At 29.7% G+C, this 18780-nt stretch overlaps 1 protein-coding gene across 2 annotated transcripts; it reads right to left on the reverse strand.

The window, feature by feature from the left end:
- Positions 1 to 1040: 1040 nt before the first annotated feature.
- On the reverse strand, positions 1041 to 14581 carry LOC107172128 (protein takeout-like). Of its 2 annotated transcripts, XR_016190365.1 has the most exons (7): positions 13889 to 14581; positions 5743 to 5835; positions 5283 to 5430; positions 3487 to 3620; positions 3262 to 3411; positions 2957 to 3177; positions 1041 to 1198 (listed from the first exon to the last, which is right to left on the reverse strand). XR_016190365.1 is itself a non-coding variant. In XM_089220109.1 (6 exons), the coding sequence occupies exons 1-6, from the start codon at positions 14016 to 14018 to the stop codon at positions 3020 to 3022; spliced, it is 813 nt and encodes a 270-aa protein (XP_089076235.1). In that variant the 5' UTR covers positions 14019 to 14580; the 3' UTR covers positions 1265 to 3019. The 2 variants fall into 2 exon arrangements, 1 of the variants encoding a protein (XP_089076235.1); XM_089220109.1 differs by lacking the exon at positions 1041 to 1198 and having other exon boundaries at positions 1265 to 3177; positions 13889 to 14580.
- Between the last annotated feature and the right edge of the window lie 4199 nt (positions 14582 to 18780).

Genomic DNA, 18780 nt, shown 5'->3' on the forward strand with positions numbered 1-18780 from the left:
TACGTTGGCCGTAGTATAGTAACGCGATAATATTTTTAAAAACTTATTTGAATTGATTATTATGTCAACTTGAGATCTATCAATCAGTCCAATTTTCGAAATTTAACACCCCCCCCCCTCTACTATTATTCCAATAAATTTGGTTTGAATATTTTATAATTTATTAGGAATTTTAAAACGTCAATTATTCAGAACTAAAATCAGAAACCTTAAATGTGCCCTGATTGTTCTCAAGTATAAACCTTATTACAAATTCAGATTAGTTTTCTAAAATATTATCCCATTATATTGGATTGTTCGGTAGAATGAACAAAAAGTAGGTACCTACATTCTACAATCTATATACAAAATTACAAACTAAATGATCATAAATTGTTTACCGTTCAGGTGCGCACGCCGAGGCAGACATTTACAAGACCCACATACATGAAATTTAGAAATTGCCTATTTTGAACCCCTTAAAAACTGTCCACATGTATTGTCTACTTGTCTTCGTCATTCAATTGCGTAATATAGCAAATTTAAACACAACAGATCACGTTTAGCTCCGTTATAAAAACATTAATATAATTAAAAACTTATGATATTGATTAGATAATAATCTTTAACTTTAAAATATGTTATAATCGGTCAATTCACTCTATATTTTTAATGGTAGACTATAGCTAGACATTATATAGTCTGTTTTTAAAATGTACAAAACAATAGTAAGGCAATAAAATGGATATTGGACGACCAAATTTAATGTAAAATTTTATTAATAAAACCTTGAAAACATTCCTTATTTCACGTTTACAGTACCTACTTCAGTTCAATTTTTATATTATGTACGAAAGTTTTTCGTGACCTATCTATTCAATTCAAGTCGGGCTCTCCAAACTGTAGATGGGATCATTGATTGACTATAAAACATAATTTAATATCTCTATTCTCTTTTAACATCACAACTATACATATTATACCTATTTTCCTATAACTGGAATAGTCTATTAAGTACAAATTAAGAAAATCCATCGAGACTTTTGGCTTTTGGGTACATACTCGTAGATAATTGATTTGCAGATCAAATGTATGGACACCTTGTGTTATGTCATATACACAGTATTAACGACAGTTCCGCTATCTCTATTTCAATCGATGTAGTGGCTACGCATTATGAAACATTTGAAACTCTTTTATTGCCCCAATAAATGTATTCCTAAGTATAAAATCACATGGTAGTTAGAGTAATAAGACTATATAACGTAAAATAAATACAAATAACTTCTTCGTTCAGTAGAATATTTAAAATACAATTTTAATATTTGTACATCAATGTTTAACATATACAAATTATATACATTTTTTGAGCATGTTGAGCAAATATGAAATGGATAAAAAGATTATTGGATTACATATTTCTGAAATATATTATTTGCCTATTTTTACGAGTTTTGTTTTTTAATATAAACCTCACGTATTAGATAAAAACCCATTTCAATTTAAAACAGATGTATAGTTACATACTTACTAAATCGCATATTATATACAAGTATTCGTTTTAATTTCAATTTTCCCGTTCTACTAATAACCATATTGAAAATACCCTATGTTGGAATTACCTTGATATCAATGTAACAAATATAACAATATAAAAAATCATTTGTTATGGTTGACATTAAATTTTTTTTTTTTAATAGGATAAAAATCGTTATTATCGTAAGTTATACATCTTTTGATGGAATTCTCAATATAATTAAAACGACGCTCTTTCTTTTTTATTAATTGGCCAATTGTAATTACCTACCACTAAATTTCCAACATATAAATAACCTGACCAAGATTAGATTGTGTTTGACCTTGTTCTTCTTTCTCATTTTTTTTTTTTTTTTATCACATATATATTGCAGAAAAATCTGATAACCAAGGTTGGTGTTTTTTTACTATGATAATTACGATGAAATTCATACGCAATTCTCAATTATTTTCACAAAAATACCCCATTGTATTAAAAAGAATTTATTTGAATCGTGTAAGAAAGTATATTAAAAAAATTAACGAAATTTCTTTGAGTGGAAACGAATTCATTCATAAATTATCTGTAGTCATCTCTTTATATTTGGTAATAAATTATATTATTATAATAAAGATTTTGAAATCAAAATTCTTAAATAGGTCATTCATGTTTATTATAACAGTATTAATATTTAATATTGGTAATTTGATTAAATATATAAATATTAAATTAAATAAATGAAACTCTTTTTCATTAATTTTATTAGAATGGACTCAATTTACTCAACGTGTAACTAAAACTACGACTACCTATATATTAATACTGTTGATAGTTTTAATTTACAACGTTTCTCTCTCAGCATATTATTGGCTATGTTTTTTTTTAACAAATCTGCATTAATAAAAAAAAATTATTACATTTATATAATGTGTCGTAATCAATAATCTTAGTAAAAATATTGTCCTTAAAATTTAATGAACTATATTATTAATTTCTTTTGGCACATTAAAATATTGTAAATGTGCAATGTATAACATACGACCATTTTAGTATTGCACTGTCACCCGGCAGCGCGTTATAATTTTCAAACATGTTTGAAAACAAAACACATACAACTAATTCAAAACTAAAATAATAACTCAATAAGAGATTATAAAGATATAACTAACTAAATTGTCAGTAACAATATTTCTAAAAACACAATTAAAAAAAAAAAATCGTACGAAAAATACGATGACATAATAATATAATATATATTATAATATATATTATTATGTATAAATGTATAATGTACTTATGTACTTATATATACAAAATGGCAAATATAAATGATAAAATAGTTTACATAATAGAAATTCTATGTTAATATTTGTTCAAAGTATGGTAACTTAAATAAATATACGAGTATAAAACTACAAATATTATGAGAATAATATGATTTTTAAAAATAAAACTACTCACTATAGTATTGGAATGGTAAAGGAAATTACAAAACAAATGATAGACATGAAAAGTTATAGTAAATTATTCAGAGTCTTTCAGCCACACTTTAAGTGGAATTTGTAAGAACGCGTTGTTCAAGAAATTTTTAAAATGTTTGCCAATGGCTTGCGAAGCGGCGGGTTTCATTTCTTCAATGATCTCTGCAGAATTTTCATTCAAGAATACGTTCATTGCTTCGCCTGAAAAAAATCACGCATAATTTTAAAATCATGTTTAAATCAATATATTATACATCTTAAAGACATATATTTCTGTGAGCTAACCTATGACATTTTGCATGTTAATAGCATCTTTGATCTTAAAATCTGATTTCTCCAGTTTAAACCCAATGCCCAATCTTTCAGTTTTCATGAATTTCACTCCTTCTTTATTCACCTCAACTCCATATAATTTTGCTAAGGCCGTCACGTTTCCTAAATGTTAATTGGTTTACATGAGTATCAAATTATTTCATAAATCGTAAAATGAATAATTAAATGTTAGCTGACCGAAAGACGCCCAAAATTCTCCTCTACTTCTAACCGGTAATAGTAACACGTTTCCGTTGACATCGTAGTTTCCAGTAGCTTCGATGTGTGGTATGAAAAGTCCTAAATCTATGCGGTACTTATTCATATCACTCCTATAAAAATAATTTGCCATTAAATATTAATATTCATACTATCAAAAATTGTGTAACATACACATTTGCATACTCAAATGATGAATTCAATTATAGAGATAATAAATGTTAATGACCTTATTCATATTTTTTGTATAAGATGATGTTTAATCTAATATCATTTATGCAAAAATATATATTTAAGATTAAAATTTTAAAAGCATTTAAATTATTAAGCTAATTTAAGAACTACAATTTAGGTATATATTAATGTAAACTCAATTATTAAAGTTAAGATTTAAGTACATATGTTGCATTTTATTCAACGTTTGAACCGATTTGGTAATTATTATATATTTATATAATATAATAAACTATATTTGAAGGTATATAATTATCATAATGTTAGAACTGTATTCTTAGTAGTTAAGATTATACATTTTGTCATTTTCTTAAAAGTAAAATCTTATAGGTTGTTAGTTGTTATATAAGTTTTAAAATTATTAGCTAGTGCTAGACTATATTAATTATTATACACAACTACCCAGCAATCAATTGTTTGTCATAGTCCATAGAATATGATCATATTTTCGAATAAACTTTAAAAATCTCAAGTAAATAATGAAAAATATATTAGAACTCATATATCTATAATTCATTAAAATACAGGTGTATAAAATATATAAGTTTGATAACGATCTATAGATTTACGATATAGATTACGATTATAAATCGAAACTACAAAGTTATTTTTTAAATCTAATATAATAAATAATAAATATAAAATAGGTATACTTTATAAAAGAATAACTATTAAGGAGACGTTATAATGATGACACCTGTCTCTGTCTTACAAGTGTGTAAAATATTAAATTGTACACTCAATATAGATCACGTTTAGCTCCTTAATTTTTTTTCTTTTTAAATAAAGCTATATTTACAATCCTTACATAAACCACAATAACTAAATCGGATAATAATAATAACAACAATATGGATTGATTGGCATGAGGGGGGGACCGTCCATTAATAGTACCTCCTGTTTAATTTTGTAGGTTCATTTGGAGAGATTGTTTATTTTATTTTTATTTTTTATATTAGGTTCTAAGGGTGTCTCTTGGCCATTATCTTTTTAATCTCCTTGAAGGGTTGCTGGAGATGGTTAAAGAGGATAAACGAGAAATAAGAGTATTTTGGATTAAATGGAGTTTTGAGTAGAATTTTTTGTAATGTCGAATTGCTATTTCATTGGCTTTTGAGATTTGTAGATCCTTATGTAATGCTTCGTTAATCATATACCTACCAAGCTCCTTAGTTAAAAAAAAAATAGAGTGAAATGACCACTTATAAAATTTAAACGTGAGATTATTATCTAAACAATGCTATACATTTTTTATTATATTTTAATTTTATATGCGGTAAATCACTCTAATTTTTAAACTAACGGAAAAAACGTGATTCGCTGAGCGTAAAATTGTCTATGTTAAAGACTAGCAAGATGGAGACAACAAATATTGTCATCATAACGTCCCCTTAACTATGGGTACGCAAAACACTTGATGCATAACTAATTAATCACACTAATTTAACACTTTAACTAGACAATATATTACGTTGGACCATTATCAATTATTTTATAGCATTAGAACTATCTTTCTTAGAAAAATAAGCTTTCAATCTAACCTGACGTTTAACACTGTATAATTGCTCGCGCCGTGTATTGTCATGTTACTGAGTATCGCCCTCACCCTGACCGCACCATGACCATTTTCCATTTGCATTTTTGGTATAATCAATGGTTCAATCGGAGGCACAGTAAGCTCTTCGATACCTAAGGAAAAACAATTAATTGAATTTACAATAACATACGTCATGGTCATACAGTGATGGACAATCATCCATATTTGAATGGACATCTAAATAACATGAACATCGATCAAACAAAAAATAATATCTATTATCGAGAAAGTTCCGATAATATACATGAGAGGTTCGTGTTATAATATGTTTTTCGGAGCGAAGAAATATAGAAATATTATTGATGCAACAACAAAATGCTTTTAACTATTTAATTCAAAAAATGTGAAGAAGTATACATTTTTTTTTTATGAACTAATTATGTGATATTATAATACGAGTATACCGTCAATGAGGTAAGGCCGAAGATGGTTGAATGTTTCTTTTATGCAACTATTGAATTGAACGTCAGCCTTACGACACGAATGAATGTATTCAGCTGAAAAATACAAATTTTTTATTAATTAATAATTTTTTATCCACGTATTATTGAATATTAAACATTAATGTTTGTAGTTCAAATTTTAAAAATAATTTTACTTAGTACTTAAAACTAAAATCTAAAATATTTTTTTTATTCAAAGTATAACTAAATGTTATAACTTCTAGCGTGCGATATGTGAAGAAGTAGAACAACCGTTTCCCTTAAATTATTATTTATATGATCTAAGAATAACCAAATATGTACAGAGCTTACATAAATATAGTTATGTATAAAACTTATTGGCTATTAATTAGTAAATTGTAAATAGGTATACATTTAATACTTTAATATGAACTTGAAATCTAATTTGAGTATTTATATAATAATTATTCATTAGTATATTTTTATTTATCTATTTGGAATATCAAGGATTGTAAATTGTAATCACTTGTAACCAATTGGCAATTATAATAATATATCTAAGATGTACTGAGAATGAAATATTTTTACTTATAGATTTCAGCTTATCTATAATATTAGAAATCAATTGAGTCCTAATCATTCCGTTCGATTAGCGCGAATGTAATTTAATTGATATTTCACGTTGTAATCTAATAATGATAAATAAAAGATGATACCTAATCATAATATTAGAGTCTGCAGGTTTGAGGTTATACTACTTATACTAATTAAAATCTTGATTTTCGTTTGCTAATTAATAATATTTAGTAACGTTGTGCACATTGGTCGTTTAAAATTGTATTACATCAAAAACCGTAATCTTATTAAAAACTATATTCTTATACACGTTTATAAAACAATTAAATATAACATGAAATACATTACATTATTTTAGCGTCAGTAATTAAAGCATCATATGTAAATAAAAGTCTCAAAAAATAAGTCTTTTTCTATTATATTTTGATTATTTTGAAATATGTATATTAACTATCCATAAATACAACCTTTTTTAATTATACCTATTAATAAAAATTGTATACTGGAGAATATAATGAACACTTTGATACTATGTCCCCAGCTATAATCTAATAATATAAAATAATGTTGATCTTTATACTATTACTATATACAAACATCGTGAAGGAAATATAGAGTTTGAAATTAACACTTAAGGAAAATAGTATAATGTTTATAAATATTTAAAACATTAAATTTAAATTTACAAGGATGAAAGTTAACTGGGAAAATATAATTTAAATACTAAACAAACATTAATTAAAATAGCCAGTGTAGTTAATAGTTATTGTAAAGTAAATGTGTGAAGCGTAAAAACAAAATCGTTTTGAAAACTAATCTATATAGTTCTTATTGATAGTCATTACCATATATACAAAATATGACTTGAGACCTAAAATGTATGATTTTATATTTAATATACTATAATAATTGTCAAACGTCTTAAGAGGACGCTACACTCGCCTTCGTTGTCTCCGTCTTACAAGTACGTAACATTGCAAAAACTGTTTAGCGCGAGAAAGAACCGAGAAGACTAGAGTCATAACTAAGAAACGAAATTCTCACCAAAGATAAAAGGGAACTACGACTGTGCAACGTTGTTTTTATATTTTTGATATTAGAACTGAAAAAAAAGTTATTCGATTTTGAAAAACACAAAAATAATGAATTTTGAAACAATAAGAACTTTTTTTCTATTTGTGATATCGAAAAATTGAAAACAACGTTGCACAGTAAATGTTCTCCTTATTATGTGGTGAAAATTTTGTTTCTTAGTTATAACTGTAGCCTTCCTGGTTCTTTCCCGCGCGAAACAGTTTTTGCAATTTTACTCACTTGTAAGACGGAGACAACACATGCGGGTGTAGCGTCCTCTTAATGATTTACAACTGTTTTCAGAACTGCTATTTGAGCCCATCGTATAATTTTAGATTCTGAAGACTAGTTGAAATAATGCTTCGATTTCAAACTTTGGGGGTGGTTTCCGATGTAAAATTGAAGATCCTTGGTGCATTATAAAGGTTAAAAGTAAACATTTTCCAACAGTTTTCAAAAAAATCGATTTTTTTATATGGTTGTAATTCAAAAACTAATCACTGTAAATACTTGACATTTTCACTAAATGTTAATGTTAGTTATATCTATATGCAGTTTAATTTTCAACTTTTTTTGAGTTATTTATAGACCACTGAAATTTTCGATTTTTTTGAGAATTTTTTTTTGAAGTGTCGATAAAAAATGTTGGACAACCAAAAAAACATGAAAATTTAATACAAGGTTCCTTATGAGTTGTTCTAATTGTAGCTAAAAAAAATTAAAAATCGTTAGACACAGTTTTTTTTTTATAAGCGTTTATAGTTCAAATTTTAACGAAATCTATCGAAAACGCGAATATTTGCAAGTAATTTTGAAGTTGAAAAATCATAAAATTTTTTGTGTTTATAACTAAGGATTAAAAATACAACACTAAGTTTTCCATAAGTTTTCCTTCAAGTAGCTATAGAGAAAACTCGAAGCATCATTATAGGAAAAATTTTAAGTGAGTTTGAATTTTAAATTTTTACGAAATAGCGTACCGATAACGATTTATCCTGAAACGATTTTAAATATTTGTTATTATTCAAAAAGTATAAGTCCTAGATACTTGAAAATTTTACCAGTTATTAGGATTGGCATTTTCTTTACATGATTTAATTTTCAAAATATTTTGACTTTTTTTGAGATATTTATAGACGACTGAAATTTTCAAATTGTCTGAAAATTTTTTTTTGAAGTGTCGATAAAAACTTTTTGGCCCTATCAAAATACTTGAAAATTTAATGCAAAGTTCCTCATAAGTTATTATTATAGTGATTAAAAAATTATAAGAATACATATGCACAATTTTTTTTTATTAGTAATTGAAGTTCAAATATTGACTTAAGACGTAAAAATTACGGCAATTTTCAAATTATCTTAGATGGAAATTCATAAAAGTTTTTCTTTTTAATTCTAAGATTTGAGAATTTAATACAAGGCTCATAATATAGTTTTGCAATAGCAGTTGAAAAATAAAAGAAATATATAGCTACATTTTTTTTTTTTTACATGCATTCAAATTTTAATTTTGACAACATACGTAAATATCACGAAAATTCGTAAATTATTTTATTCTAGTAATTCATAAATTATTTTCCTTTTATACCTAAGATTTGAAAATTTAATACAAGGCTCCTTACAAATTTTTCAATCTTTATCACAAAAAAATTGTCCACCGGAAATTCAAATTAAATTTTTATTAGCATTTGAATTTAAAATATTGACAAAAATTCGTCAAAACCATGAATATTTGCAAATTATTTTGTAGTTCAAAATTCATAATATTGTTTGTATTTATATCTAAGGTTATAAAATTTAACACCAAGTTTTCCATAAGTTTTGCTTCAAATAGCTATAGAGAAAATTTGAAGTGTCATTATAGGAAAAATGTTTTGAGCGTTTGAGTTTTAAATTTTTATGAAATCGCGTAATGATAACGATTTATCCTCAAACCAGGTATTCGTATATCTATGATAATATAAGGTATTATGAATTATGATAACTACATTAATTGATTAACTATGCCTTATGCAAAATGCGACTTAATTGAAAAATAAAATATTTGTTTCAATATAGAATATATGACAATATTTAAGTATAATATATCCTAGACTGACAAATCATCTCCGTGCAGAATCGTTTTTCGTATACAATGATACCTATGATTGCATTCAAATTTAATCCCATCCATTACACATTACAGTAACCTACTGTACAGCAGAGCGACATCCACGACTTATCCGCTTTTTTTTTCATTTACGTCAATGACAGAAATTTTAATAATAAAAACTCATCAATACAAAACTACTTTCTAAATGAAACCTCAGAAAAAAATAAGTAAATTTTAAATAATATATCGCTTTATTTTTAATTTATACAATAGAGTTATAATCCCCATTAGTTACTCATATTACTTCAAACTTGTTATTTTAATATTAATTTTAATCATACTTTAATATTTATATAATAATTAATAATATACTCGCATTGGTTATTACCTGCAGCAGTTGGTGTTAATGTATTATGTTATTGTGGTTTCATTACACCACACATTTTTTTTCCTTTTAATTTTTAAAATATTTATAGCAAAAATTGTAGAACATTTAGACTGTTTTTGATAGCCTGAGTAACCAAATTACAGAAAGTAAAGTATATTTTTAATGTCGATACAAATGTATAACTTTGATCTTATGTATGATTGGATAGGTTAGATTATCACACCAAATGCAGATCGTCATACAACACGAAAGTAACGAAAATCTCTCTATGTAAAACGTCAAAGTCGAAACTATAGTAAATCAATAAACAACTTTCATTACCATGAGAGTTTTGAATTCTGAAGTACCATGTACCAACTAATACAAATAAAAATGTAGGTAGGTAGGTACTATTTCATATTATTAAACTACTTATTTATATTTGCGAGATGAGTTTATGACAATATAGGTGATCGCCATACTTTTATTGAGATCCAATACAAGACAAATGTACGTTAAATTATACAACACTTTTTATTAAAATCATTTTGGCAAATGATTTAATCAATTTGTTGGGCATCAATAACTTGGTTACTCGATACGAGCAGTTTATGGTGTCTGCATTGTATTCGAGGTATAAACACAATTTCGGAATATGATATAACAATTTAAATTAACAATGATAATATTATTTTAATAGTTTTTGAAGGTTGAACATTTTTGAAATTATATGGCACACCGTCCTGATAACACACGGTGTCTATAATAATATATTAATATATTATCCATTCGATTATTTAACATTAATAAATTAATTGAAACACGTAATGATTAAAGATAAATACAATTAGTGGTGTTTGTAATAATAATTGTTAAAATTATTCGCATTTTCCAGTATACGTATATAACTACTCAGATCCGTCCAAACGCATAATACGATAAAACTCATAATATCTTACACGTTTAAAATGTATCAAAAAAGATAGCATCATAAATTGCACTAATCTCTAATCCGACAGACCGATCGCCGCCGCGCCGTAGTATACCTATTGGCTATTATACCTACTAGCTACATCGCCGCGCGGTCATTGGTTTCTTTTCCCTGCAGCAACAGGTATTGAGTAATAACCACGCTGTATCGTAACCACGCGCGCTTTCACTTTCCGAATGTCCGGTCTGTGACCGTGTTTCCGGTGCGTTTCCGGTCAACGAAGTCACGAGATTTTTGATCAAATAATTAAATACCACGGCCGCATTAAAATAATTATTATAGGTATTAGGTATAATATTTAAAATCGAAGACAGATCGTTATTTGCACGCTTTTGGCTTGGTTCTGGTCACGTGTAGTGTGTTACTTAGAGCATAGCCAAGCCCCAAGTGGAGGGGTATAATTGCCCATAGTTAACAAATATATCAGTGTTTACCGCCCTCCTCTTATGAAATTCCTTGTTACGCCCTTGAGTGTGACAATACGTAAGTGTAAGTGCTATGGACGGTGCAGTATATGACATACGCGTAATGCGCAGAGGACGTAATATCGTTTTAATGCGATCGGCTAAAATCGGGTTTCTACGCTACTCGCCGAGCCCTTGATCCCATTCGGTCAAGTACACTGCAGTATAATATTATGTACACAAGACATACCGAGTATTATATTATTCTATGGCGTGTGTGCCAACACTGCCAACTACGTCGTAGCAATTTGTAGTGCATTACGTACGTCTCTGTTGGTACACTCATCTAAACATCGTACGTAACAATATTATATTAGTCCGAACGTTACACGGCAGTAAACACACTCACAAGCCGCGCAATGTAAATGCGTGTCTACAGATTGTGCCGTCGTTGGCAGCAGCTGTCGTCGGGTGTTGCGTTGCGGTCGCACAATGTTTGTGTTATATTATGATATTAATGTATTTGAAGTTCGTCTCCGATCTCCGTATCCGGAGGAGAACGGTCCGGGAGAACCGGCTGAAAGACCGCGGGATCGAAAGCCAACGGTTATCGTCTGTAAGATCGTATATAATGATATTACGCCATCGATGCGGTAGGTGGGCACAAGCGCAAAAAAAATAAAAATTAAGCAACGCGCACGTTAATGTCGCCCACTGTTGGATAATCACTCGTCTCTACAGTGTTGTGGCACAGAATAACGCCGTGTTCACAATAATAATAACACACGATATGGGCAAGTATACACTGTTTCTGACATGTTACGCATATTTAATAAAATATTCTAATCTCTATTATCGTCGTATAGGTACGGACACGCGGTTGTGTTTATTGCGACTTTTCGAACGAGTCCGTCTTACCACACGGCCAGTGGCGTGCGCAGGGGGGGGGGGGATGATGGGGGATATATCCCCCCATGGGCTTTTTTTTAGTCTTCTAACGACTATTATATATATAATATTAAATAACAAATATTGAAAATAATAAATTTTTATTTATGACATCCCCCCCCCATACCAAATTCCTGCGCACGCCACTGCACACGGCAGATACTTATTAGTTATTGCTGCCTATGTACAAGAGGTGTAGGCTCCAATATATTGTACAATACGCGATCCGCTGCAGGAGTGCCGTTATATATAGTGATGACTGATATGATAGGGCTATATCAAAACCCCTGCAGCAATGGAATAGCGCCAAAATCAATAATCGTGTCTATCGATTTTGCCGCACGACCGAAAAAAAATGTACTTTATGTCCGTTTCACACGGGCGCGTGTTTTTAATTTACATCGATCAAGTTCATACGCGCCATAGTTTGAGTGGCCCATATGAATAATTAACCAATTAAATTGAAAACGCGCGCGTAAGATACGTCGCGTGTGCTAAGAGTTCATATAAAACGGCCCTTGGTAAAATGTTAAAATTTTTAAAATGTAAGCATCAGATGTATAAAAAAATCCTCATTTATTTTTCAAATTAATTCTTCCCTAAAAAAATGTCTGGGGACACCCATGGTAATGCCATTCCCTTGGTATTATTAAAATAATTAAATGGACCGACTTATCGACTTCAAAGTACTCAACGGAGACTACGGAAAGGTAGCTATCGATGACTGTTGTAAAGTGTTAATTATTTTATAAATACAAAACGAAAACCGATTGTATGTCGTAAAATGGTATCGGTTTATCAAAATAAGAGGAAGTAAACACTAAATATAGCAATGGCGTAAATAATATGTGTGTGTACTTTTAAAGCGGTCGTCAATAAAACTATGAAAATAACATGTTGGTACCTCCTATTTGATGATCGTTGTTCTGCAAGACCGTTATAATATTATTATATATTATTATCATGTTACGAAAGTAAAAACACGTAATTATTATTAGTATTCGTTATTAAACAAACAAACCATTTCACGGAACAGTCGCGATTTATGTAATACGTCTGCAGTACTTAGACAAAAGAAAGATAAATATATTATAATGTATACACACACCTATTCGCCATACGTCTTACGTGGGCTGGAATAAAAACTAAATCCAAATAAATAATCGTACTTTTGCATGATGACCTAACAACTTATGACACCGAATATAGTAGTACTATTCTCGTATACGAGTACTTATCAATATATATTAAATATTTTAATAACAGCGTTTTAAAATTTAAAACGCGACCGATGTCTTCACGCGGTACATAAATGGAATAAGAAAACTCATTTAAACTCAACAATGAGTTGGGTAAGACATATAAGTATAATAAAGTACTTTCTACGCCAAGTTTCCGTGTACAGTCGCGTGCCGCGTATGCGTTTTCATCTTACGACTTGACGTGCGCAATATAATTATAGGATAGGTACGTATAATAAATATAATGTACACGAACTACAGACTTAAATCCGTCTGACCAGTGAAGTATAGACTATAAGTATGATATATTAAAATAAAATATACACAAATAGTCCAACTGGATGAAAATAATATACTAATGGGTAATAAAATAATAACAATAACATAATGAGACAACTAAAATTTATTAAAATAATATTGTATTAAATCGTTGCAATATTGGTAAGTACTCACGTGTGGCGTTTACGGAAAGGACAGCTTCGGCGGGTCGGGAAAATGTGACGATTACCGTAATCAACAGAGACGCTCGGAGTGCCAGCGACACCGAACGATCGGCGGCGGCTGTGTACGAGGGTGTCACCATCCTCCTAATTGCACGTGCACGTGATAATGAATTTATGCTATTTTTTATGGCAGTAGAGCGCTCTATGTTTGGCCAACAACGCCAAATTGCGCTATATACGTTTATGGTATTTAAATCGGATGTTTCTAGATCAATCGTCCAGCACACGTGGATGGGTGCGCCGACCGATACATCGTGAACGGATGAAGTACAAAAAGAAAACAAATTGATATAAAAAAAAAAAACTGAAAACACTAAAAGAAAACGAAAACGCGCGCTAAATGAATACCATTCAGGTATGGCGTTTAGAAATAAATAAACAGCGAAACGGCGTAGAATCTGATTTTTAGAATCTTCTTTTGGCTTTCTTCCCTATTCTAATGTGTAAGCGGAGTCGTCGTCGGTAGCGACGGTGTATGCCTACAGGTGGGCGATACGATGGCGAATAATAACTTTATTATATTATAAGAACCGACAAGACGGCGACGTGTTACGGTGCGACGTTATGGCCGACGAGTGCGATCAGTTTGTCGACGATAGTGAAAGTATATCGCGGGGGCTCATACGGACTGTCGTCTGGTCGGTGCGGTAATGTGTGCATGCATGTCTCTCACTCACTCTCTCTCTCTCTTTCTCATTGACGCTGACGCCTCTCCGTCTGTCGCACTGCTATTTCTCCATTCTATCTCCCTTTGCAGTAAATCCTTACTATAATATACATCGTATTATTACTATATTATATACCATACTCATACCCATACCCACCGCCACAAAATATACGTTTTTATGTTGCGGCGGTTACCACCGGTGTGTGTGTGTGTTTTTATAGATCGTTGCGTAATATTAATAATAATAAAGATACCAATATATGTGTAAAGCACATATTGTGTATACTATATTACATCCGTGTGCGACCGGGGAGTTCCGTGGCGTGATGTTCTTCCGCCGCCGTAATACGTATACGGCGTACCTATACACGTTCGAAAAATAACGATAAATTGTTTATTGGGCGGTGGTAGGGCAAGCCTAATAGCTATTATTATGTCATTTTTACCGGTCGGCCGCAGCACTCCGACCATCCATCATCCGGCTGACTACATACCTAGGGAATTAGTACCTATATATAGTTACGTAACTAAACCGTCCAAATACGTACAAGAGAAAAATATATTACGTATTATAATATTTATAGTAAACTTAACAGTACAAAGATGAGCTCAAATGTCAAATCGTAGATGTATATTGCATTATGACGTATTTATTTAGATGAGCTATGAAATAATTGTTGGTACCTAAGAGCAGAATGAAGATCGGTAATCAGTAAAAAACGACACGGCAAAACCGACAAAAGTAAGAAACGACAAAGTAAAAAACGTCAAATGTATTTTACTAAAGAATCACATAAGCACATAAGTATTAGCCACCTACCCAATAACTAATATTGTATGGCTCTAAATTCAAGGATCTTAATGAGGGGGAGAGGGACTAAATATAACATTTTCAAATAATAATAGTACCTACCTATTTATTTTTAAATTTGTACAGAAATCCGAAACTATGCTGTTGAAATAATATTAAATTCATATTAATTTTGCGATTTGGGTTTTAAATGTTTGATATGATTGCATTAATGCTATAAATTTAATTTATATAATAATAATAGTATATGAGTTAAATTTGCTAACAACAATGATGATCGATAAACTAAATATCATCGATTAAAATTTAATTGTACGATACTTCCGGTTTTATCTGTAATCGTCATACTACTCATCATGATTAAAGATATATTTAATATATTTGATATCTTTAATCATGCTACTCATACTCGCTACAATATCACTAATAAAATAAACTTGCTGTAAAATAATATTACAATAATAACCGTGCCCGTTGACCCTCCCCCCTCCAAATACACTGTATTATACACTTTTATTACAGGGAGTATCAACCGAGCTCTTTCAAATTATAAATTATTTTTCTACCAAACACAATATTCACTTTAGTTATTTGGTTATGAATTATGACATTATTTCAAGATGGAAAATAATTTAAGTTACAACTGTATATAATTTGAATTATTGATTTATACCCCACCCCCCCATAAACCATTTCTAAATACGCCCCTAATTATAGGGAGATTGTAAACTCTTCCGATGGTAAACTCTCCCGGGTCTAGTAAAAATCATAAAATAAATGTAATATACATTTAAGTTGCGTTTAAAAATAGTCAAGCATATGTATAATAACAATAATAATAATCAAAGAAGACATAGAGAAAGTGAGACCAGGATTGGATTGGAAGGAGTTAGCTTTAGATAGGGAAACATGGAGATAAATTTGTTGGACGAAATGGTCCTGAAGGCCGAAGTCACAGAATAATAATAATAATAATAATAATAGAAATTAATGTCTTTAGATGCTATGAGCGATAATATTATAGTCAAAATACAATAAAAAATAAAATTTCAAAAAATCTAATATACATTTAAGTTCCTTTTAAAAATAGTCAATAATAATAATAATATAAGTTACAAATACAAAATATACGTAAAAATGTTAAAATAATTGTTTTTGATAAAAAGGACATGCAGTTTTTTAAAAAGTTAGGGGATCTATTTTTTCTTCTAAATAAAAATGTTTTAACATTTAAAACAACTCAGGAGAGTTTACATACTTCCTATTACAGATAACTATAAAGTTAATCCGGGAGAGATAACACATTTACTTCAGGTAAACATAATATTAACCCGGGAGAGTTTACCATCGGGAGAATTTACAATTTTTAAAAATCAGGAGAGTTTACCACCGCCCCCTAAACAGTGCTGTAACTAGAGAGTCAAAGACCCAGGTGCAAATAAATGCATATGGGCCCCCCTTTTTTGAGATACATAAAAAAGTCAGACCAACTTCATATTATTGGAATTTTTACTTCTTAGATAGGTAAGTATTTGTGGATGTATTACGTTATAAAGAACCGATATATAATTCTCACGTTGAAACAATTCTGTGTAGAGCTTAAATGGTTAAATTTAGTAGGTAATAGGTTATACAAGATCACAATTTTATTTAGGGGCCCTAAATAATAACACGATTGACTGCAAAATCAAAACTAAGATATGATCGAAAGGTTAAATTTATTCTTTTCGTGACAAATGGTTTTAAAACAACAGCGTTCTGTTATATTTACTACACCTATAAAGAATTTACTAGTTACTAACGATATGGCGAATGGCGATATATAATTAGATGGATTCTGTCTTGTTATATCGTAAAGACCAACCAGTATAACAGCAACAATTGTCACTTTTACAACAGCGCATTTGCAACCCCTATCGAAATTGTGCCCTCACAGATTCGGAAGCTTTAAATCGTCACGCCATAGTTAAACACCGGAACGATATTGTAATACTATAATATGTGTATATATTATTATATTATATATAATTTCAGGAGACGTCTATAACTTGACAATGACGAGTACAGCGCGGCGGTTCGGCGACACGGGTGAGCGCACGGACGTGACCCAAGGACGTGACGGCTTTAAATATTTTTTTATACAAACATAATAACGTTTGTCAATAATTGGCATGTCAAAGAGCACAAGGGTTTTGCATTTGAATGTTTCTTATAGTTACTGCCCGTTATTTTTGTCACGCTCAAAATTCCAATAAATTGCATTGTAGAATAGATGAGCGATGAGTTCTTCAAAAAATAAAAACGCCCTACCTACTCGTGTTTTGAATAGATTATAAGTAGATTTATCGGCATTTCTATACACACCTTTACATGTCTGAATTTTGAAGCTGCAGAATATTGAAATAATAAATTTAATACATTTTCCAATAGAAGATAATTTTCTAAAATTTGTACACTTTGTGAAAATTTGTTCTTCAAACGCTTATTAAAAAAACTATGACTATCATTTTCAATATTTTAAATTGCTGAAAGAATAACTGACTTTTTGACTTATAGAAAAAACTGTTTTTCATCATTACATTTTATTCTCAGAAAAACTTAATAAATGGTTTTCATGAAAAAAATTACTCATTTACTGTTGAGTAAAAACAATTTAACTTTGTAACCCAATGGCCTATGTCGCCGAGGGTGTATTTCATTTAATAATAAAAAAAAAAATGTATATATTATGCACGTCAATTTATTTGCGCGTATATTGAAAGTATTCCTAGTATCAAGGCGATTAAAAAGAAAACATACCTACTTAATAGTTAATATAGATAATATTATTAATGTTGAGACAACTATTATTATTGTTAAATAATACCTACATACAATTGTGTCCTATGATTCATAGACGATGCAAAGACAATTATTTAAATTTTGTGCATAATAATATATAGTTACTATAATAATATAATATTATCGACTATCGTAATAGTTTGTGGTTATTATATTGATATGGACTCGAATAAAACTACAACAATAATTATCATTAATTTCTCGTCCCTGATCTACGACAAACCGCACATGCATTCTGTACCAGTGCCATATTTATAAGTGTTTTTATTTTTTTAATATTAATACTTGCGAATGCAAGATGCTGTAGTGTCATTTCGTCGGCACAGTGGTCGACCTAGTGACACGATGACCTAATGACGATATACCAGTAAATACCAGGTACCTACATAGATAAGACATTATAATATTATCAATTATCATGTAATATTATATTCCCAATGCCACCGCTGTATTGAGCGTATTAGTGTATTGTAATATTACTGGTTACCGAAAATAAATATTTTAATCTATATAGGTGAACAAC

This window comes from Diuraphis noxia, unplaced genomic scaffold, assembly GCF_037042655.1.
Source record: "Diuraphis noxia isolate RWA-SAM2 unplaced genomic scaffold, SU_Dnox_SAM2 contig0002, whole genome shotgun sequence".
Lineage (NCBI taxonomy): Eukaryota > Metazoa > Arthropoda > Insecta > Hemiptera > Aphididae > Diuraphis > Diuraphis noxia.

Excerpts from the sequence above, each read along its gene's own strand:
- LOC107172128 (XM_089220109.1), bottom strand. The coding sequence starts at position 14,018 with ATGGTGACACCCTCGTACACAGCCGCCGCCGATCGTTCGGTGTCGCTG. Across the intron at positions 3,412-3,486 it reads AGAATTTTGGGCGTCTTTCG|GAAACGTGACGGCCTTAGCA; the intron begins GTCAGCTAACAT and ends ATTAACATTTAG. Across the intron at positions 3,178-3,261 it reads TAACATGCAAAATGTCATAG|GCGAAGCAATGAACGTATTC; the intron begins GTTAGCTCACAG and ends GATTTTTTTCAG.